This window comes from Podarcis melisellensis, assembly GCF_964234715.1.
Source record: "Podarcis melisellensis genome assembly, chromosome: 9".
NCBI classification, from domain to species: Eukaryota; Metazoa; Chordata; class Lepidosauria; order Squamata; family Lacertidae; genus Podarcis; species Podarcis melisellensis.
In genome coordinates this window covers 74,634,949-74,648,242 of record NC_138541.1, presented here as the reverse complement: position 1 = coordinate 74,648,242, position 13,294 = coordinate 74,634,949, and the positions used below count along the sequence as shown (strand labels likewise).

General features: G+C 43.5%; 1 protein-coding gene across 1 annotated transcript in view; it reads left to right on the top strand.

The window, feature by feature from the left end:
* Positions 1-10,859, top strand: part of HGFAC (HGF activator) — a 20,978-nt gene extending 10,119 nt beyond the window's left edge. The window contains exons 5-11 of the mRNA XM_081925684.1: positions 555-729; positions 1,059-1,144; positions 1,982-2,234; positions 5,659-5,798; positions 6,244-6,384; positions 9,004-9,152; positions 10,578-10,859. Coding sequence (XP_081781810.1) covers positions 555-729; positions 1,059-1,144; positions 1,982-2,234; positions 5,659-5,798; positions 6,244-6,384; positions 9,004-9,152; positions 10,578-10,769 — 1,136 coding nt within the window. The 3' untranslated portion in view covers positions 10,770-10,859. The remainder of the gene's footprint in view (positions 1-554; positions 730-1,058; positions 1,145-1,981; positions 2,235-5,658; positions 5,799-6,243; positions 6,385-9,003; positions 9,153-10,577) is intronic.
* Positions 10,860-13,294: the final 2,435 nt, after the last annotated feature.

Sequence of the window (13,294 nt, the reverse complement as noted above, 5' to 3'; positions counted from 1 at the left end):
GGACAGTGTTCTCGAATCTACCAGCATGAGTTTGACCAGACTGCAGGAGGACAGGAAGACTGGAGTGCCTGGAACAGGTGAGGCTGCAGGTCCCTTATTTTGGCTGTTGGTCCCTTATTTTCAAGGCTGCTGGTCCATTATTTTCAAATCTGTAAGTTGACAGCTATGTCATTTTCCTACTCATATTGAAATACTGCCCCTCAATGAGTTCCAACTTAGATTCACAAAATGTTTAGGGGTATGTGTACCCCTGCGTCCTCCCAGAAAAAAAGCACTGTAAATAGGTAAAGGACGCCTGGACAAAGTCAATGGCTGGAGCGGTACCTATTTATCTACTTGCACTTTGACGTGCTTTCAAACTGCTAGGTTGGCAGAAGCTGGGACTGAGCAACGGGAGCTCACCCCATCGTGGGGATTCAAACTGCCAACCTCCCGATCGGCAAGCCCAAGAGGCTCAGTGGTTTAGACCACAGCGCTACCCTCTCCCTCACAGAAATAAGTGGATAATGTTATGCTAGCAGATGTTTACTTAAGACTTCTGTATGTTTATCCAGGTCCTAGCCAACATTGCTATTCTGGTAATGGGACAGACTACAGGGGCATTGAGAAAAAGACCGTTTCTGGAGATAATTGTCTGCCATGGAATTCAGATCTCCTTTACCAAGAGCTTCATGCTGACATAGTTGAAAACCCCGTGCAACTGGGACTGGGACCACATTCATACTGCCGGTAAGAAAATTAGCTGGTAGATAGAGGAAAATACAAGTAAAAATAGAGACTTTTGTGGGTTACACCCTGGTTCTCACCCCAGTGACTCTCTGATCACACACATATACGCACATGCACACATATTCTTCTCTACTTTGATAGATGTGCAGTATTATGTGTTAGGAAAGCCACTTGAATGATGCAGACAGATACCCGAGAGAAAACTGGGTTTAGAACTGAAGGTATATGAAGAAAACCCAAACTTGCATAAGAAGAAAAAATGGTGGGGTTAGTGACAAAAGCAATGTTCACCAAACATTAAGGGGCAAATGTTTTTTCTTCCCCGTTAGAAACCCAGATGATGACAAGGAGCCATGGTGCTACACCGTCAAAGACAACGCAGTATCTTGGGAATACTGCAATGTTACTTTATGTCGTAAGTAACATTTTGCATCCATGGGGCTTTTTGAAGTTAGCATAAGCAAGGGAAGAAGTGAAATTAGTAAATGTAAGGGAGGAACAAGTCTCTTTCCCCTCCCATATACAGGTCACGTGCCATTTCTTATGTTTGAGGTGAGAATGTTCTGGAGCAGATAGCAGCTGGTACAACAGCTCCATAGATAGTCCTGTCTGTCTCCCCCAGCCCAGCCCAGTATATGCCTTCCCTTCGTCTCCAGACCAAGTTCTGCCGCTGTGCTGTAAAGATGAATCCTTAGAGACTTCTGTGCCCACCGTGTCAGTTCTCATGCAAGGCTGACTTGGGGCATTCAGCCTGCCCAAGTTCTGCTCCTGGGGAAGGACCGAGAGACGAAGAGACGGATATGTATGAGGTTGTGTGTGCATGGTGTGGTTCTGTGGCACTTATCTGGCTGATAAGTGCTTGAGTTTGAGACCCTATTCACTAGTCTGAATAAAATGGCCCAATCCAACCCAAGTCCAGCAACAAAGGAACATATTACTACAGGGAAGGGAAGCACAATGCTAACATCAAAGGCTGAACTTGGAATGACATAAGCAGGGTGATTGTACCCCTCCTATGCAGTTTCGGACTCTGATGTTAGTGGGATGGCATCAGATTGAGCAGCAAGCAGGAAAGGCCCAGAAGATGCAGCCTAAACTAAGCTGCTCCACTTCTGCTATGCCACTCTGAAGACGCCATAATCAGAAAAGAGCTCTTTGCCTTGTAATCATATTCCGTAGCTATTTAAAGTAAATAGTAAAGATTCAGTAGTAAAAATGGGTAAAAGATGAAATGTATCTGTTCTTCACTCAGGGAGCAGAAGAAGGCGGCCGCCACCCCCACCCCCACCCCCGGAAACCTTTGATGACTTTGCCGTGGTCCAGAATTTATGTGGGAGAAGACATAAGAAGCGCAACTTCTTAAGACCCAGAATTATAGGAGGATCTTCCTCCTTGCCAGGATCACATCCCTGGCTGGCCAGCATATACATTGGGAGAAATTTCTGTGCTGGAAGCCTTCTTCGTTCTTGTTGGGTGGTGACAGCTGCGCATTGTTTTGCTGATAGGTAGAGCCTATGCTTTGATTTCATCTGAAATTCACTGCAAGTGCCTCAAACTGCTTTTAAATCAAACAAAATGTTTCATGTGAGACTCCTGAGCAAAGATGGAATGAAGTTTGAGCCAAGAATCCCTAATGCTCAGAACTTCTAGAAGCAGGTCCTGGACCCTGTGAAGTAATAATACAAAGATAAGGCATGTGCACTAGCCTGCAGGTATCACAAAGACTGTAAAGGAATTGTGTTTTATATAATGGGACTCTCAGAACTTTTTATATTTTGAAACAGTATTTAGCAGTTTGGAACAGCAAGCATAAATAAAAAGCAATTCCCAGAAGGTGCAGCTGATGTTACATTAAAGAAGCAATGCCAGGAATATAGCGAAACCCAACTTCCATCTATCAGAGCGGGGGGAACTGAAACTGGCTGGCAGCTGGATCCTTATTTTCCCCACCCTCTGTGGCCACGTTTGACAAGTATGGTGTGCATCACTTTGGAGTCCCAACAAACTGCTGATTGCCAGGACTTTAAAGCTCCTTTCACTGCTCTCTGCTGATCATCAGGGGACCAGCTGATTGTCGGTACTTGCAGAGATGTGTGTGCATTGCTTTGAAACTCTGATGCTTCAAAGTGCCACACGCGGCTCTCTGTAAGCTCCAATGATCTCCTGAACAATGGGGCTTCCAAAGAGCAATGTTGGGCACTATGCACAGGGCTTTACGGATACAACCCCACTTTTGACCCAGTCATGTCTTTATCTGCTGCATACCTGACGTTACATATTCTACAGTTTAAATCTAGAATCATAGAATTGTAAAGTTGGAAGGGAGCCCAAAGGTCATGTAGTCCAACACGCTACAATGCAAGAACCTCCGCTAAAGCGGAGGTTCATCCAACCTCTGCTTAAAGGAGAGTCCACCACCATCTGACGAAGTCTGTTCCACTGTCAAACAGCTCTTCCACTGTCAAACAGAGGTCACCCAAACTCTGCTTAAAGGAGAGTCCACCACCGTCTGACGAAGTCTGTTCCACTGTCAAACAGCTCTTACCACCAGAAAGTTCTTTCTGATGTTTCATTGGCATCTCCTTTCTTGTAACGTGAAGCCATTGGCTTGGATCTTACCATTTGGAGCAGAAGAAAACAAGCTTGCTCTATCTTTCATGTGACAGCCCTTGAGACATTTGAAGATGGCTCAGATATCTCCTCTTAGTCTCCTCTTTCCCAGACTAAACGTACCCAACTCAACCACTCCTCATAAGCCTTGGTTTCCAGACCCTTTTTCTTCATGGTCACCCTACTCTGCATACAATCCTGCTTGTCAATATCCTTCTTAAATTGTGGTGCCCAGAACTGGACACAGTACTCCAGGTGTGGTCTGACCAAGGCAGAATAGAGCTGGACTATTACTTCCCTGGATTCTATACTTCTGTTGATGCAGCCTAGTATAGAATTAGCTTTTTTGCTGCTGCATCACATTGTTGACTCACGTTAAGCTTGCAGCATGCTAAGACCCCTGGACACTTTTCACATGTACTATTGGCAAGCCAGGTGTCTCCCATCTTATATTTGTGCGCAGCTGGTTTTTCATGCCTTGTTCTCCAATCTGTCAAGGTCATATTGAATCCTCATTGTGTCTTCTGCAGCATTAGCTATCTCTCCCAGTTTGGTGTGATAGAATTGTAGAGTTGGAAGGGACCCTGATGATCATCAGCAAATTGGATGAGCATCACCTCAAGTCCTTCATCCAAGTCTTTACGAAGACATGGAACAACAACGGGCCCAGGACCAAACCCTGAAGCCCCACTTGTCACTTTTTCCCAATATGTTGAGGAACCATTTGTAAACACTCTTTGGGTTTGGCCAGTCAACCAGCTACAATCCACCTAACAATTACCTCATCCGGCCCACATTTCACCAGCTTCTCCACCAGAATATCATGGGGGACTTGAAATGAAGAAATGCCATGTCTACACCATTGCCCTGATCCACCAATCCTGTAACTCTATCAAAAAAAGAAATGAGACTGTTTCTTAGTAATCACAGCATCCTTTTCTAAGTGCCCACAGACTGACCATTTAATTATCTGTTCCAGGACCTTTTCTGGTATCAGTGTCAAGCTGACTGGTTGGTATTTATTTACCTGGGTCTTCTTTTTTCCTCTTGTTGAAGTTGGGGACAACATTTGCCTGCTTCCACTCTGCAGGAACCTAATCTGTTCTCCAATATTTCTTAAAGATTATAGACAGAAATTCTTAGATTACATCTGCAAGCTCCTTTAGTACCCCTGAGTGTAGTGCGCCATGCCCTGGAGAGTTCTACATTTCAAGTAGCTAGGTGTTCTTTTCCTATCTGGGCCTGCAGCTCCCTCCTTGCAACGTGTATTCTGTTGAGCACTGCTTTCTTTTGGGTTAAGAAAGAGGCAAAGGAGGTGTTGAGCAGTTCCACATTCTCTTTGTCCTCCTATAGCATGTCTCTGTCTTCTCCATGCAGAAGAAGTACTACTTGCTTGCTCTTCCTATTGATTCAGACATAGCCAAAGAAACCTTTCTTGCAACTGTTGGCTTTCACGGTGAGGTGCAACCCATCTCTTGCCAGAAGCCCCTCAAGGAAGCGGAGACCATGGTCCAAGAAGCCAAATCCTTATTGACAACACCAACTGCACAGTCAGTGGTTTACTTCTAGGATTTTCTTCTCTCTTCCTGGGTCACATCCTTCAACGGGAAGCACCTGAAAAAGGCACCTGTGCCCTTCAGCTTCCTGCCCAGAGTCTTACGGTCCCTTGCTATAAGTTAAAGACTGTGGCTGGCAATCTCATTTGCATCCACATGAATCAGAAGGAATCAGTGCGGCACATCCTCACTAGTTCAGCAGTCCAGTGGCAGAACTAAATCCACAGGATGGAAGCAAAGGTTATGTCAAACCAAGGTTACTTCCAGGTAACCCATTTACTGAGCATTCCTCCCAGTTTGTTTGTGGGGAGGTGATACAACATTCTATTAAGCAGTTGCTATTCTGAATTTCCCCCTTCATTTTCCTTACAACAAAATGTTTTTTGGAAGCAAGTTTCTTGTGTTACCAAATGTCACTCTTCATTTGGCGAGCATGGCTGTCATGCCCATTTCTGCTATTCCTTCTGCTGCTGTTGGGCTACTGCCTTAGTTTCAGTTGGCTCATAGCATCATGACTGCAACTCACAACGTTACATTGGCACCCTGACACCCCAATCAAAATGTTATTTGCTGGGTCAGCAAATTTAAATATTATAATACAATAATATTCTGTTCCTTGCCTATAGGAAGGAAGGAAGTGTATTTGTTAAGAGCATAACAAAATCATTCAAATATACAGATAAATAAGAATAAAATATTTAAAATGCATCATGTAGCTTAATACCCTCATTCTCTTCATCATTTTCTTTCCTCTTTTCTTCAGTCCGCTGATGTCAACAATTCAAATTGTTTTGGGACAACATTTTTTTAATATGACAACAGATGTTACTCAAGAATTTGAGGTGGAGAAGTACTTCATGCACCCTGACTTCACAGTATACAACCCGACTGAAAATGATATAGGTGAGTCTTTTTCTTCTTTCTGGTTTAGTTTTAAGTGTGTGGACTGAGGTGCAGCCAAGTGGGCAGTGAGATTGCCATCCCTTCCACCCATCAGACACCGGAAGTGAGCTCTGGCTCCCTGTGCCTGGCCAGACTGAACTGCAGACGTCGTCCTCAATAGGGCAATCCACTCTAAAGTTTGGGCAGATCAGAATGGATCTGCTCTCCTTGCTGCAGAAAGCTTTTGATAAAAACCAGAACTTTATGATTCCACCCATTCCTAGTGGCAAAGTGCTTTTTTGAACAAAGGTGAGAGGCCAAAAAAAAGTAGTACCTGAAATCTCAGCTCTTCACTCGCAGGGCTGGGTCATCCGCGTGTGGTCATTGCTTGATGATTTCAAAATCAAGTGAACCAGTCCACAGTCACTTTCTGTGATCTTTTTAAAAAAGTTATATTCTCTTGCAGTTTTAGTTAAGTTGAAGAAGGTGAATCAACGCTGTGCAGTGAAGTCCCAGTTTGTTCGACCAATCTGCCTGCCGGAAAAGGGAATGTCCTTTCCAGATAACCAGAAATGCCAAATTGCAGGATGGGGACACTTACACGAAAGTAAGTTAGAATATTGCTTTTATGTGTGCTACTGATACTGACCAGAGACATAACCAGATGTTCTAACTAGGCAAGACTTAGAACTATGATCACTTTAGTCTTCATGCAGATGATTTGTCAATTGAAAAAAGCCAATGCAATTCTGGGCTGCATCAATAGGAGTATAGCATCTAGATCAAGGGAAGTAATAGTGCCACTGTATTCTGCTCTGGTCAGACCTCACCTGGCGTACTGTGTCCAGTTCTGTGCACCACAGTTCAAGAAGGACACTGACAAACTGGAATGTGTCCAGAGGAGGGCAACCAAAATGGTCAAAGGCCTGGAAACGATGCCTTATGAGGAATGGCTAAGGTAGCTGGGCATGTTTAGCCTGGAGAAGAGGAGGTTAAGGGATGATATGATAGCCATGTTCAAATATATAAAAGGATGTCACAAAGAGGAGGGAGAAAGGTTGTTTTCTGCTGCTCCAGAGAAGCGGACACGGAGCAATGGATCCAAACTACAAGAAAGAAGATTCCACCTCAACATTAGGAAGAACTTCCTGACAGTAAGAGCTGTTCAACAGTGGAAGTTGCTGCCAAGGAGTGTGGTGGAGTCTCCTTCTTTGGAGGTCTTTAAGCAGAGGCTTGACAACCATATGTCAGGAGTGCTCTGATGGTGTTTCCTGCTTAGCAGGGGGTTGGACTCGATGGCCCTTGGGGTCTCTTCCAACTCTATGATTCTATGATTCTATGAATCACTTCTTTGGCCAACCCAAGAACACATATTATTTATTTTATTGACAGCATGATTTAGCTGTTTTGCTGAAATGTCCTTTGACTTTTGCCGCAGAATTCTAGCACAGTGCAGCATAAAGTATGGCACCCGCTTTCTATACATCGCATCCAGTTTTAAAATGTAGTTTCTCTTTTGCCACTAAATCCTCAGAGGCTGAAATGCGCAGGGACTTTTCTTTCCTACAGCTGGTCCTGCACAGCGGCACTTTGCCTTTCTGCCTACTACATGACCCAGGGAATATGGAGAGAAATGGAAATTGGAACCCTCAGAATAACTATAGGAAAGAAATAAGTTCTGGAGAGGAAAATTAGGGGCCAGAAAGAAATGGTTATGTGGTCAAAAGGCAATGCCAGTCAACCATGACTGTGAATGGGATTATACAGGAATATAATAATAATAATAATAATAATAATAATAATAATAATAATAATTTATATGCCACCCTTCTGACTGTCACTTCAGGAGTACAGTACAGTGGTACCTCGGGTTACAGATGCTTCGAGTTACAGACGCTTCAGGTTACAGACTCCGCTAACCCAGAAATAGTACCTTGGGTTAAGAACTTTGCTTCAGGATGAGAACAGAAATTGGTCAGTGGCGGCACGGTGGCAGCGGGAGGCCCCATTAGCTAAAGTGGTGTCTCAGGTTAAGAACAGTTTCAGGTTAAGAACAGACCTCCAGAACGAATTAAGTTCTTAACCCGAGGTACCGCTGTAGTAGGCTAGGAAGGGTATTCTACAGTAGTAGGGCTGCGAGTTCAATGTTCCTTTCCGATTCTCTGAGTTGGCTCAGTGAAATGCTCAGAAGTAAATGGAATATTTGTCAAGTTAAATGCTTAAGCACACTGCTGAAGCCCCTTCTTGCATAAGGTTTGGCCTGCCAACCCCACCTGTGAAGAGCAAGAGTTAGAACTTGGCCACAGCTGTTTCCAGGGCAGGCCTATTTGGCAGGTTTTTTGGGCAGTGAGTGACTATGAGCAGTCCAGTCCTGGTAGGAGGGCAATGGTAGGGACAGCCCCCCCAAGGATTTCTCCTTTGGGGTGTGATGAGGGTGAGGGCACTCCCCTGGGCGACTGCTTGTGGGTGGGCTTGCTCCTAGGTGCGAACTGAAGCAGCTGGACTAGGATGGGCAGTGGGGATGCAAGTGTATTCCAAGTATTCCAAGTGAGAATAGTATTTATTTGTCTGCTTGTTTGCTTGCTTGCTTGGTTTGCACTGATATCCCGCCTTTTTCTCCAAGGAGCTGAAGGTGGTCACATGGTTCTCCCTCTCCTCATTCAATCCCCACAGTGACCCTGGCAGGTAGATGAGGCTGAGAGACACTGGACTGGCCCTAGGTCACCCAGTGAGTTTCATGACTGAGTAGGAATTTGAACCCTGGTCTCCCTGGTCTTAGTCTGACACTCTAACCACTACACCACCCTGGGGAAAATGTGCCTGAGCATGAATCCAGCTCGCAAATATATAACTAGTGTGACTGCATTTTATTTTGCTATTTTATATTTTTCAAATTTAATGCACTGATTGTACTTTTATTATTGTTATTTTTGCATAAATATTCCGTTCACAACATTGGGGGCATCTGAGCCAAAAAGTAGCATATAAACCATAACATAAATATGTAAACTATTCCGGGTTGTAGCCAACTAAATTTTACGCAGAGTAGACCCTTTTACATGGATCTGTTAGTCATATTCATTTATTTCGATTGGTCTCCTCTGAGTAGTACTACTGTTGAATCCAACCCTTGGGAGAGTGCTTGGCAAAACACTTTAAACACTTCATGTTAATCTACTCTGCTCTAGTTAGAATTAATTGTTTTCTATACAATTTATTTCCACAGATTCATCCAGCTACTCTAAAGTATTGCAGGAAACATCAGTTCCGATCATCCCTGATTACAAATGTCAAAACTATGATGTTTATGGAGCTGACATTAGTGAAAATATGTTCTGTGCTGGTTACCTTGATGGTAAATCAGACGCCTGCCAGGTAATATTATTGAGTTTCTGCCTGAATTAAATTTGTACAAGAGAGTGAATGTGAATATGAGAGTCCAAGGAATCCCTCTTGGCATTTCTATTTTGCTCACACTTTGTTTTGGGGGTTTTTTTGGGGGGGGGGCTGTTTAGGACATCTTTCCTCCCCCTTCCTTAGGGAATGCAAAAAATATTGGGTTTGGTGTAAGTTCTCTTCTTAAAGGGGCAGTGGAGTGGCCTAGTGGAGCAGCCACCTCTGCTTAATGGGAGATAAATCCCTTTTGAAATGTAGACTATGGAGATGAGATTAAGATCTCCATTTCAAAAATCTGAACTCACCACTCCGTGCTCTTGCACTAATCCAGAATGATAGAGAGAGTGTGTGATATATAGATAGACTTGACTCCTCTGGGGATTGGAGAATTCCACATTTTAAGTGCTATTATGAGTCCTAGCAACTCCACCATTTACTTTTTTTTTAATGCATGGGCAGGGCCATCAATGGGTGCAAATTGTAAAAACGTCCAATTCCCAGAGGATATTCCTTTTGTGAAGAAGGAACTGAAGTGAAATATGTCAGTTCTACATGTAGGGCCGCACCTCAGGTTTGGAGCTGAAGAGCTGAAGGGAGGGGTTCTTTGATGCCTGGGGTCTTGCCTCTCATTCCACTTCATTGCCTCCTGGAGTTTTTAGTTAGAGCTGAACAATTTCTTGTCCTGCAGTTTTCTGAGGCTGACCCTTGTCACATGCCCCACAACTGAAAGCATTGAGGGTCCACTCCAGATCTTGCATAGAAGTTGGGGGTTTTGTAGTATAAAAAAGGGAGGGTTTGTTAGTGCATCTCTACTAGCTGAAGGATGCCAGTGTTGTGTGGCAAGATGCCAACTGCCCCTGCCTCCAGCAACTATTCCACTATAAATGGTGAGCACCGAAAGGCCCAAATACTCCAACCATATGAGCATTAATTATGTGGCTCAAACTATCTGGCAATTGTTTTGAAAGGCCTCTCAGTGTCCTGCATTGTTGGCAATTTATGACACTGGTAAGGAATATGAGCATGCTTGGTCCCCATTTTCTTATTTACATTTTTCCAATTTATTACACAGCTTGTGTTCCAAGTAGACACATATAAAAACCGCTTTGAAACTGCTTTAAAAAAAGAGCATGTTTAAAAATACATTGAATTTTCCATAAGGCTCACCATTGCCATCTAGTGTCACATTGTATATTGCGCTTAAAACACACTTAAGATGTTTTATTTGCAGCTGTATAGCTAGTCTCCTTTTGCAATGTTATTGAGCTTACAACAAGCAAAATTATTTCGTATGACACAGAGATTGTCATTTGCAAAACCTATGATAAATAAAATGAGCCAATCTTTCCAAATAATGGAAACCATAGCGAAATACTTTTGTCCTTAAATTTATCTTTGAAACAGGGAGATTCTGGCGGCCCCCTGGCCTGTGAAAAGGATGGTGTATCTTACCTGTATGGCATTATCAGCTGGGGTGATGGATGTGGCAAAACTAGGAAGCCTGGTGTTTATACAAGAGTGACCAAATATGTGGACTGGATAAATGAGAAGATAAACCGGCTCCAAAAGAGCAGCCGTAGTTCCTTACCCAGATGAAGCATTTCACATTTTGCTGAAATCATGGATTGCCACCGTCATTGTTTATAATGCTAACTGTTGTCATTAAAAGGCACCCTGTTCCACCTGTTTCTGCCAAGTCTTTCTGTCTACTGTACTTCACAATAATGGACTTGTTTCAGGGCTGGATGAAAGGATGATGAAGCCCTAAGCTGTCAGTTTAAAAGGTCCCAAAGAATTACCCCACAAAAAATGTGCATTATTCTAAAAAAAAAAAAAGGACAATAGAAATAGAAATTATAAACTTTTATATGAATGTATATACAGGATATACACACATATTTTCACATAGGTGAGAATTCAACTGAAAACTAACAATCTAATTGAAACGTACACCTTGCAGCCAATTGTGCAAAACCTGAATTTTGGGGATTTGCTTATTTGTTTTGTAATCAGAGTGTGGGAGTGGTCAGGATCAGACACTGCACCATAGGGGTGGTACATAGTCATTATGGTCACCAGTAACTATGCCAGGGGCCCTCAAACATTTTTCAAAGAGGCCATATTTGATGAAGTGAACATGTGTGAGGGCCAACCAAAGTTGTTGAGCTTTTTTTAGTTTTTTAGGATTGAAGTTGCTGAGCTTTTTCTACAATTTTACCCGAGGACATATACTGCCATGGGGGCTGGATTAAATTGACCGGCGGGCCAGATTAGACCCCCAAATGGACTTTGGACATGCCTAAACTATGCTGTGGCTAGCACTAGAGCTGAACTGACATGGCCGTCTCCATTTTATTGCCCTATTTGGAAGCAGAGAAACAGGATAGGTATCAATAGAGCAAAACATTTGCAGAGTACTTACCTTGCTTTAACACTACCCCCTGTTTTAAAAGGACTCCCCCTCTCTCTTATGGAGAGAGAGAGAGAGAGACTTCCTTCAGTGCAGGAAGTATGCCTCACTTGGCATTCTGGAAAACACTTGCAAGAGAGAATTATTTGCTGTACTGCAATTGTGGAGTCAACAAACTGAGCAGGGAAGCATGAAGTCTACTCCTTTGAGCATGTGATCTAACATTTAACTAGTGCAGCAGCCTAGCACTGCCCACACACTAAGGCTTAGCTGCATGCAAGTGCTTGCGCAGGTCATGAACAAGGAATATATCATAAATACTGATAGCAGGAATATCGATAGCAGCCGAAACTATGGAGATAAGGAATATTAGAGTAACGCACACACCCATTGTCTAGAGAGGGACTTTCATGGTTTTCATCGTGTACAAAAACTACTCTTCACTGCTACTGGTGGGTTTTATTTTTTGGGGGGGTACTGCTGCCCAACCACAGGTAAGCTAAATTTTGGATTTCAGTTGGGCAGACTGTATGAGACCAGCAGTTAAGTTAAGTCTGTGGTTGCCAGCAGATGAGGCACAGAATGAAGAGATTGGAAGATAGCATTTAATATTACTGTAAGTATTTTGAAGCAGAGGGTACCTGTCATGAGGTTAAAAAAAAGAGGCCCCACTTTTTCCTATACAACAATTAAAACACTCATGTTCGGGGGTTGGCAGCCATAGCACAGTAGAGGAATAGTTCAAGGGTGATGGGAAAGAAAAATGGTTTCTTTACCCTTCCTGAAGGGTCCTGAATCTAGTCAATTATGGGAGACAAAACAAGAAAAAATCTCTCTCCACTTCCTACACGCTAGGCATAACTTATATACCTCTATCATATCTCCTCTTACTGTCCTTTGAGTAAAAAATTTGGCTGCCCTTTTTGAACCCGTTCCAACTCTACAATATCCTTTTTTTAACGTGAGACAACCAAAACTCTACACCATAGATTTGCATAACAGCATCATATTGTTGGCAGTTTTGTTTTTAATCCCACTCCTAATGATCCCTAGCATCTTCACTGAACGATCCCCTGTGCCCCCAAGGTCACACTCCTGGTCAGTCACTGCGAGTTCAGACCCCATGAACATATACAATGTGAAAACAACCACTGCCAGGATCTCTCCACCACCTGGAGTGTTTTCACTGGCACGGGAGGATAACTGCGTAGCTCCCTCTTCCTCAGTGATGCCCCTTCCCCAAGCTCACCCCCCTCCCATGAAAGCAGGAGAGATTTCCTCCTTGCAATGGGACACAGCTATCACGTCCCTGAAGGCCTTGACCACCAACCCCTCTGCTTCTCTCAGCCTCTCCAGGTCAGCCGAATGTTACCCCCTGACCTTTTCTATCTAGCAGGGAACAAAATGGAGGCTCTTGTACCTGAAATAGCAGATAAATGCAAGGGGAGAAATAGAGCTACAAATCTTTCAAGCTCTCCCAGTCTATCAGGACAGCAGTCGGAGGAGAACCTAAACAGACCAAGCCACCAGCATTTTATTAAATTTAAAACTGCATACAGCCAGTGTTTAATTATTTCCCCCCATACTGTGCATGGTTGGCTCTTCTGCATCTCTTGACAGCCAATGTAGCCTAAAGGTCTGGAGTTTTCATACACCCTGAACGTGGGAAAAGTGTGCAGGATCAGGCCAAAGGCCCATCTAGTCAAGCTTC